Raw genomic sequence first — 19362 nt, forward strand, 5'->3', positions numbered from 1 at the left:
TGACAGCACTAAAGTCAGTGCATAGCTAGATATTAACAAGCCCCCAAACAGATGACAGGATAATGATGCCACAGCATTTTAAATTTACACGTGTCTGAGAGAAATATACTCACATAACACTGTTGCTTGTTTTATTACTGACATTTATTCTGACATAACCAACCTATTTTTTTGTGACTTTGAGATAATCAGATGATTTTATATTTACATGCTTTTGGATCAGTACAGTTTACTATATATTCTTTCAGTACTACACTAACTTTATTGAAATATTTGGAACAGGAGGAGTTTAGGTCTAAGTGTTCCAAATATTACCTTTGCCTCTGCCTGAGGAGGCATTGTATCTTACATGAACTATATTACCACTTTTAAATTTTTGACACGTTAATACCTGACCCTGTTAAAGCTTCACCGGGCTATATTTTTCCTTATTTTGCTAACTTTTTATTATATTGTTATATTGTGTTAACCTTTAAGATAAGGTTGCTTAGAGGAGAGGTTGCAGGGCAATGTAACCTTTTAATTGAAGCAACCTTACCTAAGAGTTTAACATAGGGTTATAGTGTCTTGCAGCTCAGGAGATCTAGCCTTTATTTTCTGTTGCTAAGTAGTTCATGACCTTGCATAAGTCATTTTATGACTCTGTGACTTACTTGCTATATCTATAAAAATAAATGATGTTCATCTCTTTAATAACATGCTGTAAAATTTACTACTAGAAAGTGCAATATAAGAGATGGCACTACTTTTGTGGTAGCTGTGATGGCCTAAGGATACAAGAGAATGAATGCTTGTAGCTCAAAGTAGGATTTTTTCAGATGAGCTGATTTAGCTGAAAGAAGTTTTGCTTACATGGCTCCTTCTACAGGACTCACTGTTTATTATCTTTAAATATTAGGTGACATTATACTTCCAAGGAAACTGAGTCAGACCCTGGGAATTCTACTATCTGCAGAAAAAAATTCTCTAATTTATTCTTTATCAGGCAGCATCTTTGGTTGCACTTATTTTCCTTTCCTCAGTAGAGTAGCCACAATTTTAAGACCTGTGGCGTTTCTACTGGGTTTCAAAATTATACCATAAAATTTATGGTAGGTTTCACATCTGAAAAGCAGCCTTTTGGAGCCAGCAATGTGCCCTTGCAGGCAGCACTGTGCTCTTTCATCTCTTAATTCTTGCATTCAATAGGTGTGTGTACATAACAACATAGTCTACCCTGTTGGGACAACCTGGGAAGATGGTTGCAGGGAATGCTCTTGCACTAGTATGAAGGATGATGTTACAGGACTTCAGATGATGGAATGTCACAACAAAACATGTAACACGTTCTGCTTTCGGGTGAGTAACATTTAAACCAGTGCATAAGCCAGCAGAGCCCTGATGGGGATCTGAAATGATTACTTTTAAACCTGTGTGTTTAGAGAAACCAGAGAAAAATAGAAAATAAGTGTTGTAGCAACGAATTATCTTGGGAACAGAGTCTAAGAGGGCCTGAGCATTACTGACTTATTTTAGAGTTATTGTTTTAGGATCATATCCTGCTGCCAAGGAAATCAGTGACAAATTTATTTTATATTAAAATAAAAGGAGAACTGCATCCTGAAATGTTTGTCACTTACACTACTTGCACAATAAGTACGCATGATGTCTGAGTTCAATTTCAAATGACTGTTCTAGATGAAGTTCACTTTCTGAAGAGAACATTTCAGATCTGTCTATTGCTCAGCTCTGCCCATTGTAGCAGTAATAACACCACATGCTGTGGCTGTTATTATGCTCAGACATCTGCTACATGCTATGAAATTATGTGGTCTACTTTTGGAAGCCCACAAAGGAAGCATGAGCTGCTTCGTTATATTGACATAGCTGGTCAAGCAGGAGACAGATACTTGGTACAAACAGTTGGTAGAAGAATTCTAAAAGGTCAAAGGAATTGGTTTAAAAATCAGCGGCACATGCCACTTTCATAGGTTGGAAGACTTTGACTGTAACAGATTTTGTGCAAACAAAAGTTTCAAAAGGGTTTTAATGCTTCCTTTAAACTACCCAATTTACATCCCTAACATTCCTCACCTTAACATAGTGTGGAGAATAAGGAAGTAAAAATCACTGAAAAAATGAATGTGATGCCCTAGAGTTGCATTTTGCTCTGATATCTAGCACCTCTTGTACCAATAATCACTGACCATTCCCATGCCCTTGCTTCATGAGGTTAGCATGGATGGGTCAGTCAGTGAGGACAGTGGAAATACACCAGTGTGGGTCTGCAGAAAGCAGGATGGCAGAAGAGGTTGCCCAGCCCAGCTAAGTGCTGACAACCCACACCCCTTACCAAATGCCATGTGGCCAGAGAAGTTGTGCTGCAAACATCAGAGGCTACCACAAATACATTTTGCCTCTTTGTAAAGCTTTTCAGTATATACAGGATTACTTGAAATTGTTCGTGATGGTATTAGCCACTTCCATTCAGGAAAAAGCACATCTGACTTGAAGCAGCTCCTCCCTTAGTCTGTGGTCTGGTGTGTTCACAATCTGCAAGTTGAGATGAGGCTAGTTAATGCTCTTTCTAACTTTCTAAGTTGCTTTTAAAATGTTTATATTGGGCTATATATTGCATTAGCCCCCACAAAATTCAAACTGTTGACTAAGCAGCAAGTGTTTCCAAATGTGTGTTGTGACGTAAGTGCTTTCAGCGGTCCAGTAGCTGATAAAAGTCTGCATGTTGGCCTGTGACTCAACAGAATGCCCTGGTGTCATTGCAGGTGATCAGCTGGAATTTGTCAGTGGGAAATGCAAAGGGGGGTATACTACAGCAATAACTGCAAAACTGTTTAACTAAGAGGGACAGCCACTGCTTCTGCGTTTGATTCACTGCACTGACCGGGATGCTACTGTAACATTCTGGGTTTTCTAGTGCTGCATGTGAGACAAGATTCACTTGCTTTTTTCTGCTCCAGGAGTAGGTTTTTTCACTTCTTGCTGGAAATACAGTGAATCTCCAAACAACTGTCATGCGCATTCCCCTCTACCAAATCTCCAAATCAAATCTTTGCAGCCTGTTTCCCCCACTGTTCTTCCTAAATCTTTAATGGGTTTTAAGAAGTCTGCCTTTTTTTTTTTTTTTTTTTTTTTTTTTTTTTTTTTTTGGAATGACTCCCATTTATGCAGATGCATTCAGAACAGAGGCTAAGAAAAATCAACGCATGATATCCTCTTCTTCCTCCTTGTTTTTGTTCAGTTACATTTGGAAGAAAGCTCTTCATTAGCAAGCTTTGTATATACAGCTATGAGAAATTAGAGGTGTTCTTTTTACTTTTGGAAAGGACAATATTAATTATTATTAATACAGTGTCTGGGAGTCAAAGACTGATGTTGGGCAGCACCTCGTGGCTGAGTTAACATCGTTGTAGAAACCCTGCGTTACCTGACTTGTTTAAATTTTCATTTGAATTTACACTAATACGTATTTTAAAACAGTTAATCATGCATTGAAATTTGACTATGAATGTTTCAGTTAAGCAAACCAATATCTGAAAGCAATTCTCTTTCTGAACTCTTCTGAAAGCCAATTGTGCCTTGGTTTTCAAGGCATTTTAAATCCTTAATACCACTATATTTTAATATCATTTAACCTACAGCCTCTATTAGAACAAGGCTGGACAGCATATATGTATGTGCACTTGAGAAGGTAGTGAACAAAATATACATTTTTTTTTTAATAATATTTTCCTCTGTTTTGTCTTAAACACTGCATAATTCCCTAGGACCAAAGTGAAAAACCAATCAGTTAAAAAAAACCTCAACAAACCAAACTAATGGTCTTTCTGCAAGCGTAGAGTTTGGTGAGAAAGCTTGAGGATGCCCAATGCAGTGAAAACATTGAGTGTAGATGTGAGAGCTTTCAGCTGTTGCAAGAGAATCCCTTCTATTTCCATTTGTAGAAGAGATGTGTTTCTAGTATGGCAATTATTATGGAATATTAGATCTAAAGTATCCGGCTGTCTTTTGGCTCGTAGCCATAAGTTTATCAATAATTTGCTATTCTAATAAAGTATCGTTAATGCAAACCTACAGTTTCTTGACAAATCAGCCTTAAGCATTGCAGTGTCAAAAAGCTTTTTTAAAACAAACAAAAAGCCTTGATGGAAACAATGGCAGTTCTTTTTTGGGAATCTGCCATTTCTTTTGCTCCTTTAATGGTTATTAACATTGCACAACCAAAACTGTAGCTATTGAAGAATGTGGAGAGCTCAGATTTTATTTTTTCCTTTGCTTATTCCTGATATAGTGTATATACGTATCAAGGACTGCAGAAGTCCTGTAGTTCAGTTTTAATTGTCCTTAAAGCTTATTTTTCAGTTCAGACTAGATGGCATTGAAGGTTGTGTTGGTGTCAAAGACATACTTTAATCGCGGATCATTACTAAGATGATGTTCAAACTCCCTGCTGCTCATGGTTATTAATTCCATTGCCAGGTCTTAAAGTTGTGCAGTGTCATGCTGACTGTGTCATCTGAGTTCTGTGAAAACAGTTTACAGTTTTTTGTCTAGCTACAGAAAAAAGAGGAAAAAACCATAACATGTGTACTAGATCCTTTACCCTGATGAAGGAACAGTGCTACTGTTCTCCTGAGCATGTCAAAATCAAACTCAAATTGTAGCTGTAGTTTTAGAATGTAAATAATGCTATGGAAAAAGAGTGGATGTTTCATGTAAATGAACCAATCTGACAGTTCTCTGAGGGGGTTAACAGCAAATACAGATTTCTTGCAAACCAGATGTTGGTTTGTTTCATCATATGTTATCGTCCTCTCACTTTTTCTGTCCTGTCTGTCTTGTACCAAAGTTTTGAGAAAGCAAGCAGATAATTGCTGCAATTAATGCATGTGCCACAAGGAGGAGTGGTGTCTTGCTCTTGGAGCTTCTTCAGAAATTATTTCTCTGAGAGTACATCAGACTACATCCCTTCAGAGTCATGGTAATAAAATGGATAACAGCTTTCAAAACACCTTAAAGTCACTAGTATGACTGACTAACGTGAAGGGAGCACTTGCTTTGCTTAATTTCTGTCAATGTTCTTGAGTTAGGTACTTTGTAAGTGATAAAAAAGTGTGTGGTTTAAAGTATTAGGTGATTATGAGAAGAATTAAGCGTAATTTTCTGGGATAAGTGTTTAAGACAAAGCCATTTGGCTAAGTGTGTGTAAATTAATTAGGTTAGATTTTCAAGCCTCTTGATTAATTAAATTAAAATAAAGAACATAAGCACCCTACGTGCAAAGGCATAGGGAATGATGGTTGTAATAGATGCTGACTAAAAATCCATGACTTTAATCTCCAATATTTCAAAATGATATTTTCCTTTGAAGTAGCATGTAAGGCATGGTAGTAAATGGCTTAATAGTGTATATTAAGGAGGTCAAAGAAATTAATGTAAAAAGAAGACTGTTGTTTGAGTATTAGATGTGCAGGATCTCATTTAAAAACTATGAAAGTCTTGTTGGGAGGTAATTTCAAACATCCTACTTGCATTTTAAAACATAATTTATTATGGAAATTAGAAAATGGTACATTAATGTTCTAGAGACTTGCAAACAGAGAATTAAGTCCTCACCTGGTGTAAATGAGTGCAGCTCCAGGGAAATCTCTAGAACTGCGCTGATTCATCACCAGTGAAGATTTTGCTTTCAGCATTTCAAGTTGACTTATATCCATCGTACTAGATTTTTCTCAGTCTACTGTTGCCATTTTCATTCTCTTTGGTTCTGCCAACCCCGTCTAGGTACTATCATCTCAATATGTAAAAGGCAAATACTGGAGCCTTCTTAAAAATACTACATTGAGGAATAATCTCTGTTCTTTCTTTCCTGCTTTGTTGGCCAAAACGCAGCTGACAAAGTTTTCTGTCCAAAACCTTAACACCAGTGAAAAGATGAACTATGTATCCTGAGCAACACTAGAATGAAAGAGGGAGTGCACAAATATGCCAAGCTGTAACCTGTGAGGGATCCCATCGATAGCCTTGAGTAGGCGATGAAACCAAAATGTGCATTCTCAGAATGCTACAAAATTAATCTGTTCCTCTTTCATTTGTCACAAGCCAAGCTCTGGTTCAAAAGCACGCAAAATTTCCCCCCCCCATGTAGAATGTCTTAATCCACATGTTTTCACCCTTTGTGTGGGAGATCAGCTTTATCTCTGCATTTGTGTTTGATAAAACAGCCTGATCTGGCAGCATAACTGAGCACTTGTCAGGTTCTCCATCGCAGCTGCTGATTATCACTCCCAAGTCAGCCACATACACCTGTTCAAATGTGAGGGATGCCTTGTGTCGCCTTATACCTTACCTCTTGGGGCATGGGGATTTTTTCAGTCCTGTAGACTGTGATCTGCCTTTCAGTGTGACAGTCAGACACTTACCAAGGGCTGCTTCTGAATTTTAATTCCCTATTTGAACTCTGTGTTAAAAAAAGAAAAAAAAAAGGAAGATGCAAAGGAGGAATAAAGCAGCAGATCCAGTCCAGAAAAAGCAGGGGACAAGTAGAATATTGAGTATAAATGGATCCTTGAACTGGCATCTCTATATGCTAGTGTCTATACACTAGCAAATGAAAAATAATGAGGGAAGAGATGGATACTGCTTACTCTGCCTAGTTCAGTCTAACATTAACCTTCAACAGCACAGTATCTGAGACTCTTCAGATGTTTGTGTTCATAGATTGTGCAGCTCAGGAATAATCCTGGTAGCATATGCTCTTTGTACATAAGTCATTGAACTGGAAAAAACCCCTAACCAACCTAACAATAAAAAAACCCAACAACCCAACCTCAAAATGCACAATACATTTTCCTTTTCTTAGATGTAACCTTAAACATTGCCACCTGTGGAATTAGACATAAAACAAAGCTTTCTTTATTCCTGTGGGCCCAAATTTCCATGGTGTGAGGTACAAAAAGTGAGGTTTTCTGATTGTGAAATATTTTTCATGCTGTGGAGGATCTGTGACAGCGGGGAATCACTGTCCAACTTACTGCTCAAGTACAGATGGGTGCTCCGCTTTTTGAGGAGCTTGTAGACTGCTGCAGTCTGCAGGTTTGCTTTCTGAGACAGGTAGTCTATGGCAGATCAGAAGCTGTGTTAGGAGAAGCTCAGCAGGTGCTGAGGTCGGGAGCTGTGATCCCCTGTGTTTCTTCCCCTTAGGAGTCAGAGCCCCCAGGTTGTGAACACACTGAGCACCACAAAAGGCCCCTCAGGCAGGTTGAACTGTCCAAAACCAACATCTTTGTCAGTGCCTTACGGGTGCAAATCACCCTCTGAGTCTGCTGTGTATCACCTTTTTGCACTTTAGAGGGTTCTGTTCAAACCAACTTGATGAAATTTGTGTCCTGCAGCTGGATTTTGCTTTATTGTGGGCACAAACAGCTCATGGATTTTTACTTTTCTGAATTTTCCACACAAATAAAAAGTTGTATCCGATACTTCAGATGCTTCAGACATGTATTTAGCAGATAAAAGTCATATAAACCAAAATGCTCAAACGCACAACTTTTTCCACAAAGCTTGATCAAACTCTGTATTACATTTTATGACATTCTACAAAATGCATTTCCACATGAAAGTCTACTGATTATCGAGGTTTGCTAACGTGCTTCATATTGCTAATCAAGGACAGTTCATGAAGCTAGGGAGCAGTTGGGAATACTTCAGCCATTCAGTTCAGAGGGGTTGACCAAAACAAAATGATGCTTATTTTCATTGACATTTTTCACATGAACGATATTTTCTGTGACAGAACATCTTCCCTTCAATTGAATCAGAGTTACGTTTTGCCCCTTGGAGACTGCCTAGCTATTAAATGTGTAAAATATGACTGCTAATTAGGTTAAAGTTCCTTGCTTTCTTTCACTTAGACACTCCAATGTTTGAATATTTGGCTAGCTGTATCAAGAGATGAAAAGATGAAATGATCAGTCAAAACTTGTCCCTGGACTACATGTCTGACCATCCCCTTCCCTCTGCTTCAGCACAGGGCAGTCAGATGTCTGAATGTGCTTGGACTGAATCCTAACCTTGAATTCTCAGGGGTAGAAGGAGAGTTGTGAGCGCTGATTAAGGTCCAAGATGCCACTAGAACAATTCACATATAGCGTTCTCTCAAAAATCTACCAAATAGCACAGCAAGTCTGACAATCACCCTTAGAAGTGGACATACTTATTTTTCCTTTTGCATTCCTCTGTAGGGCCATATTATTGGAAAGACTTGCTCTTTACAATTTGCTAACACATAAAAGAAACTGCTGATATACAGCAAACTAACATTTGGAAATGGCTACTGCTTAATGCTGTTGAAATAGCTCAGGGTCCTCTGAAAGCATTTCCTTTTACCTCTTCCTTTCCATTTCTGCCTGTTTATGTCATCGTTCTTTTGTGTCTTGTGGCAAATCTTTGTGCTATTACATATTTGAGCAGATCCTGGCAAAAGAGTGATGTTTCTGGATGACTTCAGATTTCCTTCTGTCTCTCTGTCTTTTTTTCTGGCACCATCAATATCTTCTGTACTCCAAGAAGGGGTGCTCTGTACCACACTAGAGAAGCTGATATCTTTACAAAGCCCATTAGTTGATTAGTATGACCTGAGCAAGGACAGTAACTAGAGTTAGTCCATGTAGCTGAAGTGAGTATGTCTTCAAAATATATATTAAGCAGGAACTAATGAGATAAAAATTTCTGCTCCTAATGTTGTGTGCATTTTAATTTATTTTTTTCTGACTGATAACGTTAACCATTTAACAGGATGCTGAGCTGGGTACACCACTTGTTTGTAATAGCAGCGTGTGGCCTTACGGTTCTGTTTTCAAACTGCCCTTTCCATAAAAAGTTGCTAACATTAAACGTTTATCCCAGTGTTTTCTTTTAGGATTAATCTTCTCATTTGTCTCCTATTCCTAGATCAGTCAGTCCTTTTCTTTTCTCCTACAGGGTTACAAGTATATTGTCCAAGAAGGGCAGTGTTGTGGGAGATGCCAGAAGACTGCCTGTGAGGAACAGCTATTCTGGGCTCGGGGTGATGCAGATTCTCGTTTGCATGAGGTGAGGTGGTGGTGGTGTGGATACTTCCTCTGCTAGCAAAAGTGCCCTGGAATTATTTTGTGTTCCACAGAAGGAGGTGAAGAAGACATGAGCTATTTCTTCTATACATCAAACAGCACTGAAAAACAATGGTTTTTGGGCCATGTGACTTACTTGGTTCTAACAAGCAGATCCTCCCAACCCTTTCTGGGCTCTAAGGAGGCAACGTTTTTGTGTAAAATTAATAATTTCACAAATGGTAGCTCAAAAGAATGTTAATGTGACATGATGCTTCTCTGGCTGTAAGTTATTTGTTTAAGTTATCCCAATTAATTTGTATTACTCTATGGATAACAGGCAGCTGGGGTAGTGGATTGCTTGAATTTCAGAGTCCTATTCAAATAGGATATCCTATTTGATACATACTGAAATATCAGGAAACAAATGAGGATAGAAACATGAATTATTATCTGGTTGCTAAGACGATTGCTGCATGTCAGATCAGACCACAGTGGTCCAGGCCACACTTGTCTTCTGCTCAAAATAACAGTTTATTTTCAGTGTGCCTCTTCCCTTAGGATTGAAAGAGCCCAATGGGAAGTGGGCACGCAACAGGCATTTAAAATGCACTGCAGATACCCTATCACCCTGGAAAGCTACGTGGATATTTGTTTCTTTTCTTGCCTACATTTTTAATTCCTTCAGGCTGTCCCTAACTCAACCACCTTTGGCAAGCCTTTGCCTGCCCCAGTAGCATTAAATTGCTTAATCCTATGCAGAGCTTTGGATTCAACAAAGGCAGGAACAGTAAGTCAAATATGTATAAAATAACAGACCTTCTCCCCATCTTTTCTTCCCTAAGTGTTCTTTATAATGTGTCTGCATTTTCATCTATATCTCACATTCACATTTTTAATATTAACTTTTTAATTGTTTCTTTTACAAAGGCAGTCTGATGCTGTCTTTTAAAAAATGCTAATGTGTCATTTTGCAGCCTGCCTCTTCCATGATTTTATCAAGGGCATTTCTTAATGTGGATCGATATTCTTCTCTGCTTCATAAAACAAGCCTTCAGAAGACCTATTTTAATGTCCCACTGTGTCTTACTGATTTCTGTTGTCCTAATGGAGTAATAGATCCTTATGCTCTGCTGTCTCTTTCTGTGTCATCTTCCAACTCTTTTGTCATTAACAAAGAACTAAGTATTTAACACATGAGAGAAAAGTATTCCCAAACTTTCTGAGCAAAGATGTTTAAATTTACTGGAGTTGGGGATCTGATTTTCACTTTCGCTGTTCTTGAAGTGCGTTCAAAGAGTGTTAACAGTGGAGGCACACAGCTTCAAAGCAGTCATCAGCTCTTACCAGCACTGAACTGTGACAGCATCTTCTTTCTGGCCTGTGGTGAAGTCTCTTCCCATAATAGCACTGGAAGTTCCCGCCTTGTCTGACCCCTGGGTGATTATAATCAATAGGACTGTCAACAGGATCCAGTCTCTTCTAACTTTTCAAGTATTTTCAGGTCTAGAGCCTATTGCCAAAGCCTCCTTTGGGCTTAGTAGAGCTGATTTGCAGCAGGTTCCAGCAGAAAGAGGGACAGCTTGGCTACAGCGCAGTGCAGTGCAGCCAGCTGCTGGGTAACAAATGTAGATGTAAATCTAGTTAAGAGTGCTTTTTCTTCTTCACATGTTATTTCCCCCGCCCCTTTAATTTTAACCTTAAGGATACTCCTGTAACTCCTATATTCTACAAACCAAGCAGCAGACTGTTCTATAAACTGATTGTCATGGTAAGGATTTGTAGAGAACTGCTGAGTGACAGACTGTTCCTGATGCAGTAAACGTATTTTTTGCAAACCAGCATGTTGGCTGTGGTGGTCTTCCCTCTACCCAGTGCCACAAATACTGCTGCCTATATTAATCCTTTTACAATTTTCCATCAGGTTGGCACAGAGTGGCGATCCCCCTTCAACCATTGCATTATCAATGAATGTGTCCAAGTGAACAATGAGGTTTTTGTGCAGCAAAAGAATCTTTCTTGCTCTCAAATGGATGTGCCTGACTGTCCAGAGGGAACTGAACTACGTTGTGACCAAATAATAGACTGCTGTCCTTCCTGCAGATGTGGTAAGGTTTTGTGTATGACAAAGGGAATCACTAGAGAATGAATCTTCTCATGTGTTGATCTCCTGTTTCTCAACAGCAATTTCAAAAGTGCATGTTATGCAAGTATAGTACTACTTTGAAACTCTCCTATATAATTTAGACATTGAGTACAACAGCACCTGCTGCTATTACTTTCTCTTTCCAACGGATGTTCACTCTCTCCTCTTGAACTACTTACTGTTGAAGCTATTTTGCATTGCTTCAGAGAGACATACCAGGCTATGCTTCCACAGCTCTATCCTGCATTGTTAAGCATTTAAAAAAGTCTTGAGATGCTTTTGGTTTAGGAAGGTTCAACGCTCTCCCCAGTGGCTGGTATGAACAGGGAGTTTGCATGCAACCATGCTGTGTTCTGCATGTCTCTGAGCATTTTGGCTGTGGCCATTTCCTAGCATGGACGTGGGTCAAAAAAATCAGAAGATTTGGCTAATTGGCCTCAGTCATGGAAAACTCCCAGTCATGTTTAATTGACAAGTATATATGCAACCACAGGGTGAGGAGCTAGCATTGGGAAGAGGAGGGGAAATACGCACTGTAACTTGCAGAAAACCCGAGTGCATCTTCTGAGAATGTGAGGCATGAACTGGAGGGGAAAATTGTATTTTGCCATGTACTTGTTAAAAACCAGCTCAGCATAGGATATTTGGAGGTAGAAATCATGATAACTCTGGCAAATTGCTATCTTTTAAGGTATAATGTAAAAGGGCTCAATTATGCCTCTTTACAGTGAAACTGGATCTAAATGTCCTGAGTTGGAACTCTAATAAGTCAAAAAAAGCTTACTTGTGGTTTATTAAATCCTGGTAATGTCATGATGGTGAAAATGCGAAATGGAATATTATCTTCTTTTTCAGTACCTCTGAATGGTTGTCCTTTGAATGGCACTATTATTGGGGTAAGTCATGATTCCTTTTCTTTGCTGTGATGGTAAGACATTTAGATATATGAATGAGCTTTTGAAGAACACAAACTTGCCAGAATACACAGAAACATACAGGGCAGCTTTGTTCAGACAGAATCTCTGCAACTGAGACCTTAGGGTAAAAGCAGTGGCTAGGGGCTCCACATGTGTATGTCCAGTTTGTGACCCTGCCACAGTCTTCCTGTATGACAATGAGTATGTCTGCAAAATTGAGACAGTAATGTTTCCTTATCTTGAAAGGATGCTTGAGAAAAGTGCTTAGAAACTGTGGTAATCTGCCTTGTGTAATGACTTGCAGGCTACCAAACACACAGGAAACTATCTGTGAGGGATAATCTCAAAAATAATCCTTGCCCACTTCAGGGAAGCAAAAACTTCCCGTATTCTACCTAGAGGATAAGGCAGATTAAAAAAGGATGGAGACTCTTGCTCCACCTGTGTGGAGGGAGGGGTATCCCTCCTTGGCTATTAGCAGGAACAGGAAAGCTGAGCTTCCTCACTGTCTGACCTCTGTCCCCTTTCAAAATCCCTGCTGATATGCCCTCAGAGGAAATTTTTTCTCAACTGTATATTTAATGGATAGATTAAGACATGTTTAACCCAGCCCATGACAGCGGGAATGATGGGAGTTAAGCATCTGATCTCATTTATGCCGAATTTATCTTTGGAGAGCTCTGTCAATTGTCCATTGTTTCCCTAAATCCATATTCTGGCAGCACCTCTGGTGTCAAAGAGCTCTAAATATTCTCATCATCCCCCAGGGAAACAGGTCCTATTTAGTCATTTAACCTAACTTTTAACCTACGTATTCCTCAATTGTCAATGTACGTCTTTCTTTTTCATTTATTTAGAAGGTAAGTTTACCCAAATCTCTTTGGACTTTTGAGGTATGGCAGAGAGAACCTTTCTCCATCTATTTATTCTGGTTTTGATTTTTTTTCATAGTCGATAGGCATAAGTTTACCAGTTTGTTAGAGCTAAAGCCCTGTCATCAAGCATCCATCATTCTGTGTGGGGATTACTTCCCTGTAGAATTAAATCCAAGGAATAACTGTCTGTCTTGTCAGAATACTGGGAGGAGGGTTTTAAAGTGGTAAAATCTGAAATAATCTGCTTTCTCCTTGATTCCTGTATTTGTCTGCTGTACAGTATGTTGTCAAAACTAGTTGGGGCATTTTATGAAGACCATACTTACAGAGAATGTTGTGTAGTATAGTAATTGCTAGCTCCTGCCACCTTCTGTTACACAGGAAAATGTGTGTGTATATATGTATGTTCTGTGTTGCAAAAAGGTATCTTGCCAGTTGCATGCTATTCTTTCATGAACAACTATTTTTCTTCTCTTCCAACAAAATCTTTACCTGATCTGTCAAGTCTTTTTTCTATTTTCAAGTGTTTCAAAATACTTTAAAATGAATCAAAAGCAAATTTTGAAACAGAATTTCATGTTGAAGCCAAAATGAGAAGTATCTGTATTTTGAAGTCTTAAAAATAAAATATTTCAGCTTCTACAATATTTTAAAAAATCCTTTAATAATAAAATTTTCCCAATTTGGAATGAATTCATAAAGTGTTTCACTACATTTTGACTCATTCTTACTTGCTATCTGGTTATATATAAAAGGTGTCTTTAAAATGTTGGGGTTTTTTTGTTTGTTTTTATTTTAATACAGCTTTTAAAATGTGTTTTTGTTCTTTCTAACAATTGGTCATTTTATCAAACACTGCCTGTGTAAGATTTTGAGGGTGTAGGTAGGCCCCAGCTCTTAGGTTACTTCTGTGCTCTTGCTGTTGCAAATGTCAAGCATTACTGAAATTAGCATTCAACAATGCAGTTACCAAAATATTTTCTCAGGATGGAGAGTGTGAAATTTGAGTTGAGATATGATCTTGGAAGATTTCTAAACAAAGTGGCCATTTTGATATTAAAAAAATAATAACTTCAATTAGATCTAATATTAGAACTTGTCTTTAATGAACTTTTATTTTTTATTAAACTAGCTTTATTTAATGACTTACTGTAAGCTAATTAGCTATATGTCTGAAAGCTTTTGAGCAGCTGGCGTTACTACAGCTTTGTCTTACACTATTCTCTACTTCAATGACTGTTCCAGAGTTCTGGTCCGGAAGGAAGATGTGGTGTCCACAGAAGTTTATACTTCCTGGATTTCAAAACCTTTATTCTGGGTCCTTTAAGAATAGGTTTCGAGTTTCATTTTATATCAAGGGAAAACTTTTCTCCATTAACTCATTCACTGAATAGTTCCAAGTTTTGAATCTTTTACTGCAGTTCTGTTAACTGACTGTGTCCTTAATCCCCTTACATTTTTGTCTTGTATCTGGTTACCAATATTATATTCCAGTAATTTGGTATATTGCATTCACTCTGCTGTTCTTAACAATGCTGTGGGCTTTAACTGCAGACTTCCAAGCAGGTGGCTGTATTTACCAAAAGGATTATCTATATCACTCATCTGTTTTCCCAGGCTTTTACTGAGTGGCATTTTTGAAGGAGATCTGGGTAGATTTGGGCTTTATGCAGGTTATTTTGGTTGCACTGACTAACACTGGGTTAGCAGATACTGACATTTTATTCTAAGTTAGCCAAGAAAACACATGATAGGTGTATTATATAAAGTGAAAAGGATGTATCAATCCATTATTTCATTCAGTTCTGTCATGCTAAGCTATGTTTGTTCACAGAAAGCCATTGTTAAAGCCATTTGCATGTGGATACCTAAATACATTAAATAAATATCATAGAACTAAGCTGTGATACAAAATTTGGATCAAGGTAAGACCTTCCCGCAAAAGTTCAAGGCACTTGTGTGTGAGGATTTTGTTTCAGCATGTCTCTAGTGAGGCCTATGTTCCTGCTTTTAACAGTGATTTTAGTATAAACTAAACTTTATCTATGTTTTTTGTATTTAATTGGAAAGTTAGAACTATTAGAAGATCCAATGAGGATCTGTTGTGGCTTTATACACCCTTTCTTCATGATGTGAAGGCCTAGAGCTACTGAGGCATTCTGTGATAAGCATTTATTTCTGGAGGGCCTGAATTAAGTATAATTATGGTAGTAAACAGAAGAAAACCCAAACATATTTTGAAACAGGTCAACATGATGAGGACATCTCCCAGATTTGCAAGGCTTTTGTGTGTACATGCAGATGGGTGTGTGGAGCTACTAACCAGTAAAGCAATACTAGTGTCAGTGGATTGAATGCCCTTGTGAGGCCATGCAGTCTGTACTAGAACTATCACTCTGGTGTCTGAATGCTTTCCAACGTTGAGAGTAAACAAGAAGTCTGGAGTTTCATATGACATTTGCTATCCATCCCTCTCCCATAGGAAAATGTTATGAGTATGTCCTCATACCTGCAACCACTGAGGTCTTTTAACCTTCCAGATTAATGACCCAATGTTCACTGTAATAGGTTAAACTGAGAAAGCTGAAAAGTCCCATGCTGAGGTCTCAAGCTGAGTTGTTAAAAGACAGGGATCTCCCAACTGCTGTTACCGCCTCCATCATGTTGTATGTGGTGGATCTTTTTTCTAGACCTCCACAAACCAAGAAAAAAGTCATTGCTATTGCTGGTGCTTTATAGAAAACCACTGAGGCCTGAGGACCTCTGCTGTGCTGGGGTGCAGAGTAAGAATGTAATTAAAATTCTTTAATCAGAACATTTGTCCTTCATTGTATATGTTGGAGTATTGGCTCTGAACTATCCATAAACGCATCACGTTTACACTGTTACTCTGGCTGGTTTCTTGGTTTTGCTCCATTTATTCCATGAGTATTTAGTGTGGAACAGGAAAAAAAAGGAATTTGAGGATATGTATAGTATGTACAATGGGAAATTCCTTTTTCAAATAAAGTCAACAGTGACATTCTATTGACTTTTGAAGCACAACTGAAAGCTTTTATAATCTAGCAATAGTCAGTGTCTGTTTACCTTTTTTATTAGAAGTTCTTTGTGAAAATCTTGACTCCTCCCATTTTGTCCCTTCAGCCATCGTGGTTTCTGGTTTTAGGGTTAAAATGAAAGGCTGTGCACTTGGGAAGCAGAAAGACTTTATATTTAGAATTCCTTTCAGTGCTAGGAGTCCAATTACTAACTCCACATCCTTTTGTTTCCCATTTAATAGTTTGGCATTTTTACTCTATATTTTAAATGCCATTTTTGCTTGCTTTGAAAGGTGGTGGGATCCAGCAAACAAGGTGCTGGGGAAGAACTCAGGGAATTTGAATTGTGTGCCAGCTCAGCTGCTGATTTGCTTGTAACTATGGACAAGTCCAGTTCTTTACTCAGTAATTCTGTTTCTCTTTCTCCTTCTCCTTTCTCAATTTTAGGCTTTTAGGCCTCTAGAGATTCTAAGCATTATTATTACAAAAGCAATAACAAGTGAGGGCATCGGTTTTCTGTTTTCTCTTGCAAAGAATTGCAATGCAAGATTTAATGAAAGAGATTTAACCTAGATAAAATTGCTCATTTGAGTTTTGCTGAAGACAGTCACTGACTTACAAACTGGTTCTAATGTTTCAGCCATGGAGACGCCTGATGGTGGACCAATGCACAACGTGTCTCTGCTCTTTCCAGTCAACATCTTCTCGAAGATATACTCTGACATGTACAAAATTAAGCTGTGAACCATGCCCAATAGTAAGTGCAAGTGGTCTGAATGTTCTGATTAAGAATGCATCTGATGAGAAGGTCATGTTCTTCATGGTATACACCAGTTTATGTTCTGTACAGCTCTGGGACCTGTTGGCTTTCTTCAAGTTTTTCTGAGAAGCCATGGCCCTGTGTTGTTCTTTCCCTGAATTAGATGAAATATACCAAATATGATCTAAATCCACAGTGTAGGAAAGGTAACTTTTCATAGTACTCAGGTCCACAGGCACATTTTATTTTGTATTTTAGACTACTTACCTTTAAGGCAAAATAAGGTTTAGCAAATCATTTGCAACAGGAACTGCTGTGTCTCCTTTCCTACAGTATTATCTGTCCCTCCGGGGACTGGCAGCTCAGCTAAATCTCCATGCTTCAGGACTTTCCTATGATTATTCCAAATTCTCTAATAGCTGGGATCAATAATACTTCTGTTTTGTTCCCAGCCATGCCTGAGGTGGTTTGAGGTGATAGCCCCCACCAGTTCCACTGGCCTTTTTGAAGTCTTTGCTGCTGCTCTGCTGCCATCATCTGCAAGGAATTAGGTTGGCTGGGAAAGCCAGAAGCAAATAGCCCCCATTTTTACTCCACTGACCAACAGTGTGATTGGAGTGCCTGACTAGTTCTGCTCCATCATGTAGTTTTCTCTCTTAGTACCAATATCTCAAGTAGAAGGAGACCTAAGCAAGTTGCAGAGGCTGGCGTAATCTCCCCCTGTCTGAAGAGCATAGACCAGCAGCTAAGTTTCACAGCAAAAAAGTTTAAATGCCCCTTCCTCTTCTGTCTTTCTTGGATAATTTATAAGGGCATGTAGTGATAGGACAAGGGGTAATGTGTTTAAGCTGAAGGAGGGTAGATTTAGATTAGATATTAGGAAGAAATTCTTTACTGTGAGGGTGGTGAGACACTGGAACAGGTTGCCCAGAGAAGTTGTGGATGCCCCCTCCCTGGAAGTGTTCAAGGCCAGGTTGGATGGGGCTTTGGGCAACCTGGTCTAGTGGAGGGTATCCCTGCCCATGGCAGGGGGGTTGGAACTAGGTGATCTTTGAGGTCCCTTCCAACCCAAACCATTCTGTGATTCTAGGATAATGGATGGAGCCTAATGGACCCAACCAAACCTAGGGCCTGTGGAAGCAGTGGCCGTTGCACCAAAAAGCCACATCTCTAAGGTGACCATACAGGATTCCTGGCTGATATCCAGGAGAGGCATACATTGATAGGGTCCCTGCAAAAGAGAGGGGCAGAGATTTGGATAGGACCAGTTTTCAATCCTTAACTGGAAAAGACCATGTAGTAAGTCAAGTTTCTGTGGTTTCATCTGTACTAATAAACTAAACAGGGCAAGACTGCAGGCTCAAATTATGTCCTGCAACCACTTATCCTGAAGAATTGTCAGCAGTGTCCCAGCTGGCCTGTTCTAACTAGCAAACTTCCAGATAATTCCCAGGCACAGGTCAGTGGTTAGGACAACACAAGGATAGCCTGTTTTGGGGGGGAGAATGCAGTTTAGACATAAATACATCCATGTTCCACTTGCCTGCAGGGCCAGAAAACTGGCCTTGATGCCCTTTATTTGCTGGTATGGATGTAGCCTGTGACAAAAGGGAGAGTCTGGAATACTTTTTGTGGTTCTGGACTCTAATATCACCCTTCCTGTAAGGTATGATTATAGACACAGGCTTCTGAAAGGAAATTAAATGGCCATGCTCAGTGCTGAGCATCTTCCTCATTTCCACAAAATATAACCTGGCAGATCAACGAAAAAAGCCCAGATACACCAGAATGAATCTGTGGCCAGAAACATGTGTGCATATGTATGTTCCCACACAAAAATACACAAACATCAATTCTTGCTTTTCAATGCAAGAAGCCAGCTGTAGAAATTAAAGGTAGAGGAATCAATAAAATACACGGTAAAAAAATGGGGAAACATTCCTCTCCTGCTTCTTTCACCACCCACACAATTCCCAAACAGCTCCTTTTCCCCTACCTGACCCAAAAGTACAGACTAAACAAAAAACCTTGAAGAAAGGGCAATTTCTAGTTTCGCTTATTAAGCACTATGAACTTGTGTTGAGGAGATGTGCAGCTACCCAAGGGCGGTTGCAGGTCTAGGTGTATGTATCCCTTTGTAGCCATTGTAATGACCCTGTGGAGCTTGAGGGGGAAAAAATATCAAATAAGATACAGAATGTCTTCATCCCACTAAGGCCAGTGGGATTCACACACGTAGCTTGGGATCTTTCCTGTCTCAGAGTAATTGATTTCATGGTACACCCAGATTAAAAGGAATTCCTACATGATGGATAAAATAATGGTTTAAGAGTATGTACTCTCTCAAGAGCACCTGCTTTCTACTGGATGCTGAAGCTGTGAAAGTAAATGCACTGGTAACTGAAGTGCAGCCAACTGCAGCATATTCTGCTCACTGGGTCTTTTTTTTTTTTTTTGTCATTTTATGACCTACTTTAGGTGCTTACATTTTTTCTAGTAGAGCAAGTTCACCTAAATAACAATGAACTATGTTTTCTTCC

The 19362-nt window shown here is 38.9% G+C and overlaps 1 protein-coding gene across 1 annotated transcript in view; it reads left to right on the forward strand.

Annotated features, from left to right (window-relative positions):
- The window catches only part of VWF (von Willebrand factor), a 145977-nt gene that overhangs the window by 115420 nt on the left and 11195 nt on the right, over window positions 1-19362 (forward strand). Inside the window, 5 exon segments of the mRNA XM_075761402.1 lie at window positions 1189-1338; window positions 8980-9090; window positions 11011-11194; window positions 12088-12128; window positions 16703-16819. Of these exon segments, the coding sequence (XP_075617517.1) occupies window positions 1189-1338; window positions 8980-9090; window positions 11011-11194; window positions 12088-12128; window positions 16703-16819 (603 nt within the window).

This window comes from Balearica regulorum, chromosome 1 (assembly GCF_011004875.1).
Source record: "Balearica regulorum gibbericeps isolate bBalReg1 chromosome 1, bBalReg1.pri, whole genome shotgun sequence".
NCBI classification, from domain to species: domain Eukaryota; kingdom Metazoa; phylum Chordata; class Aves; order Gruiformes; family Gruidae; genus Balearica; species Balearica regulorum.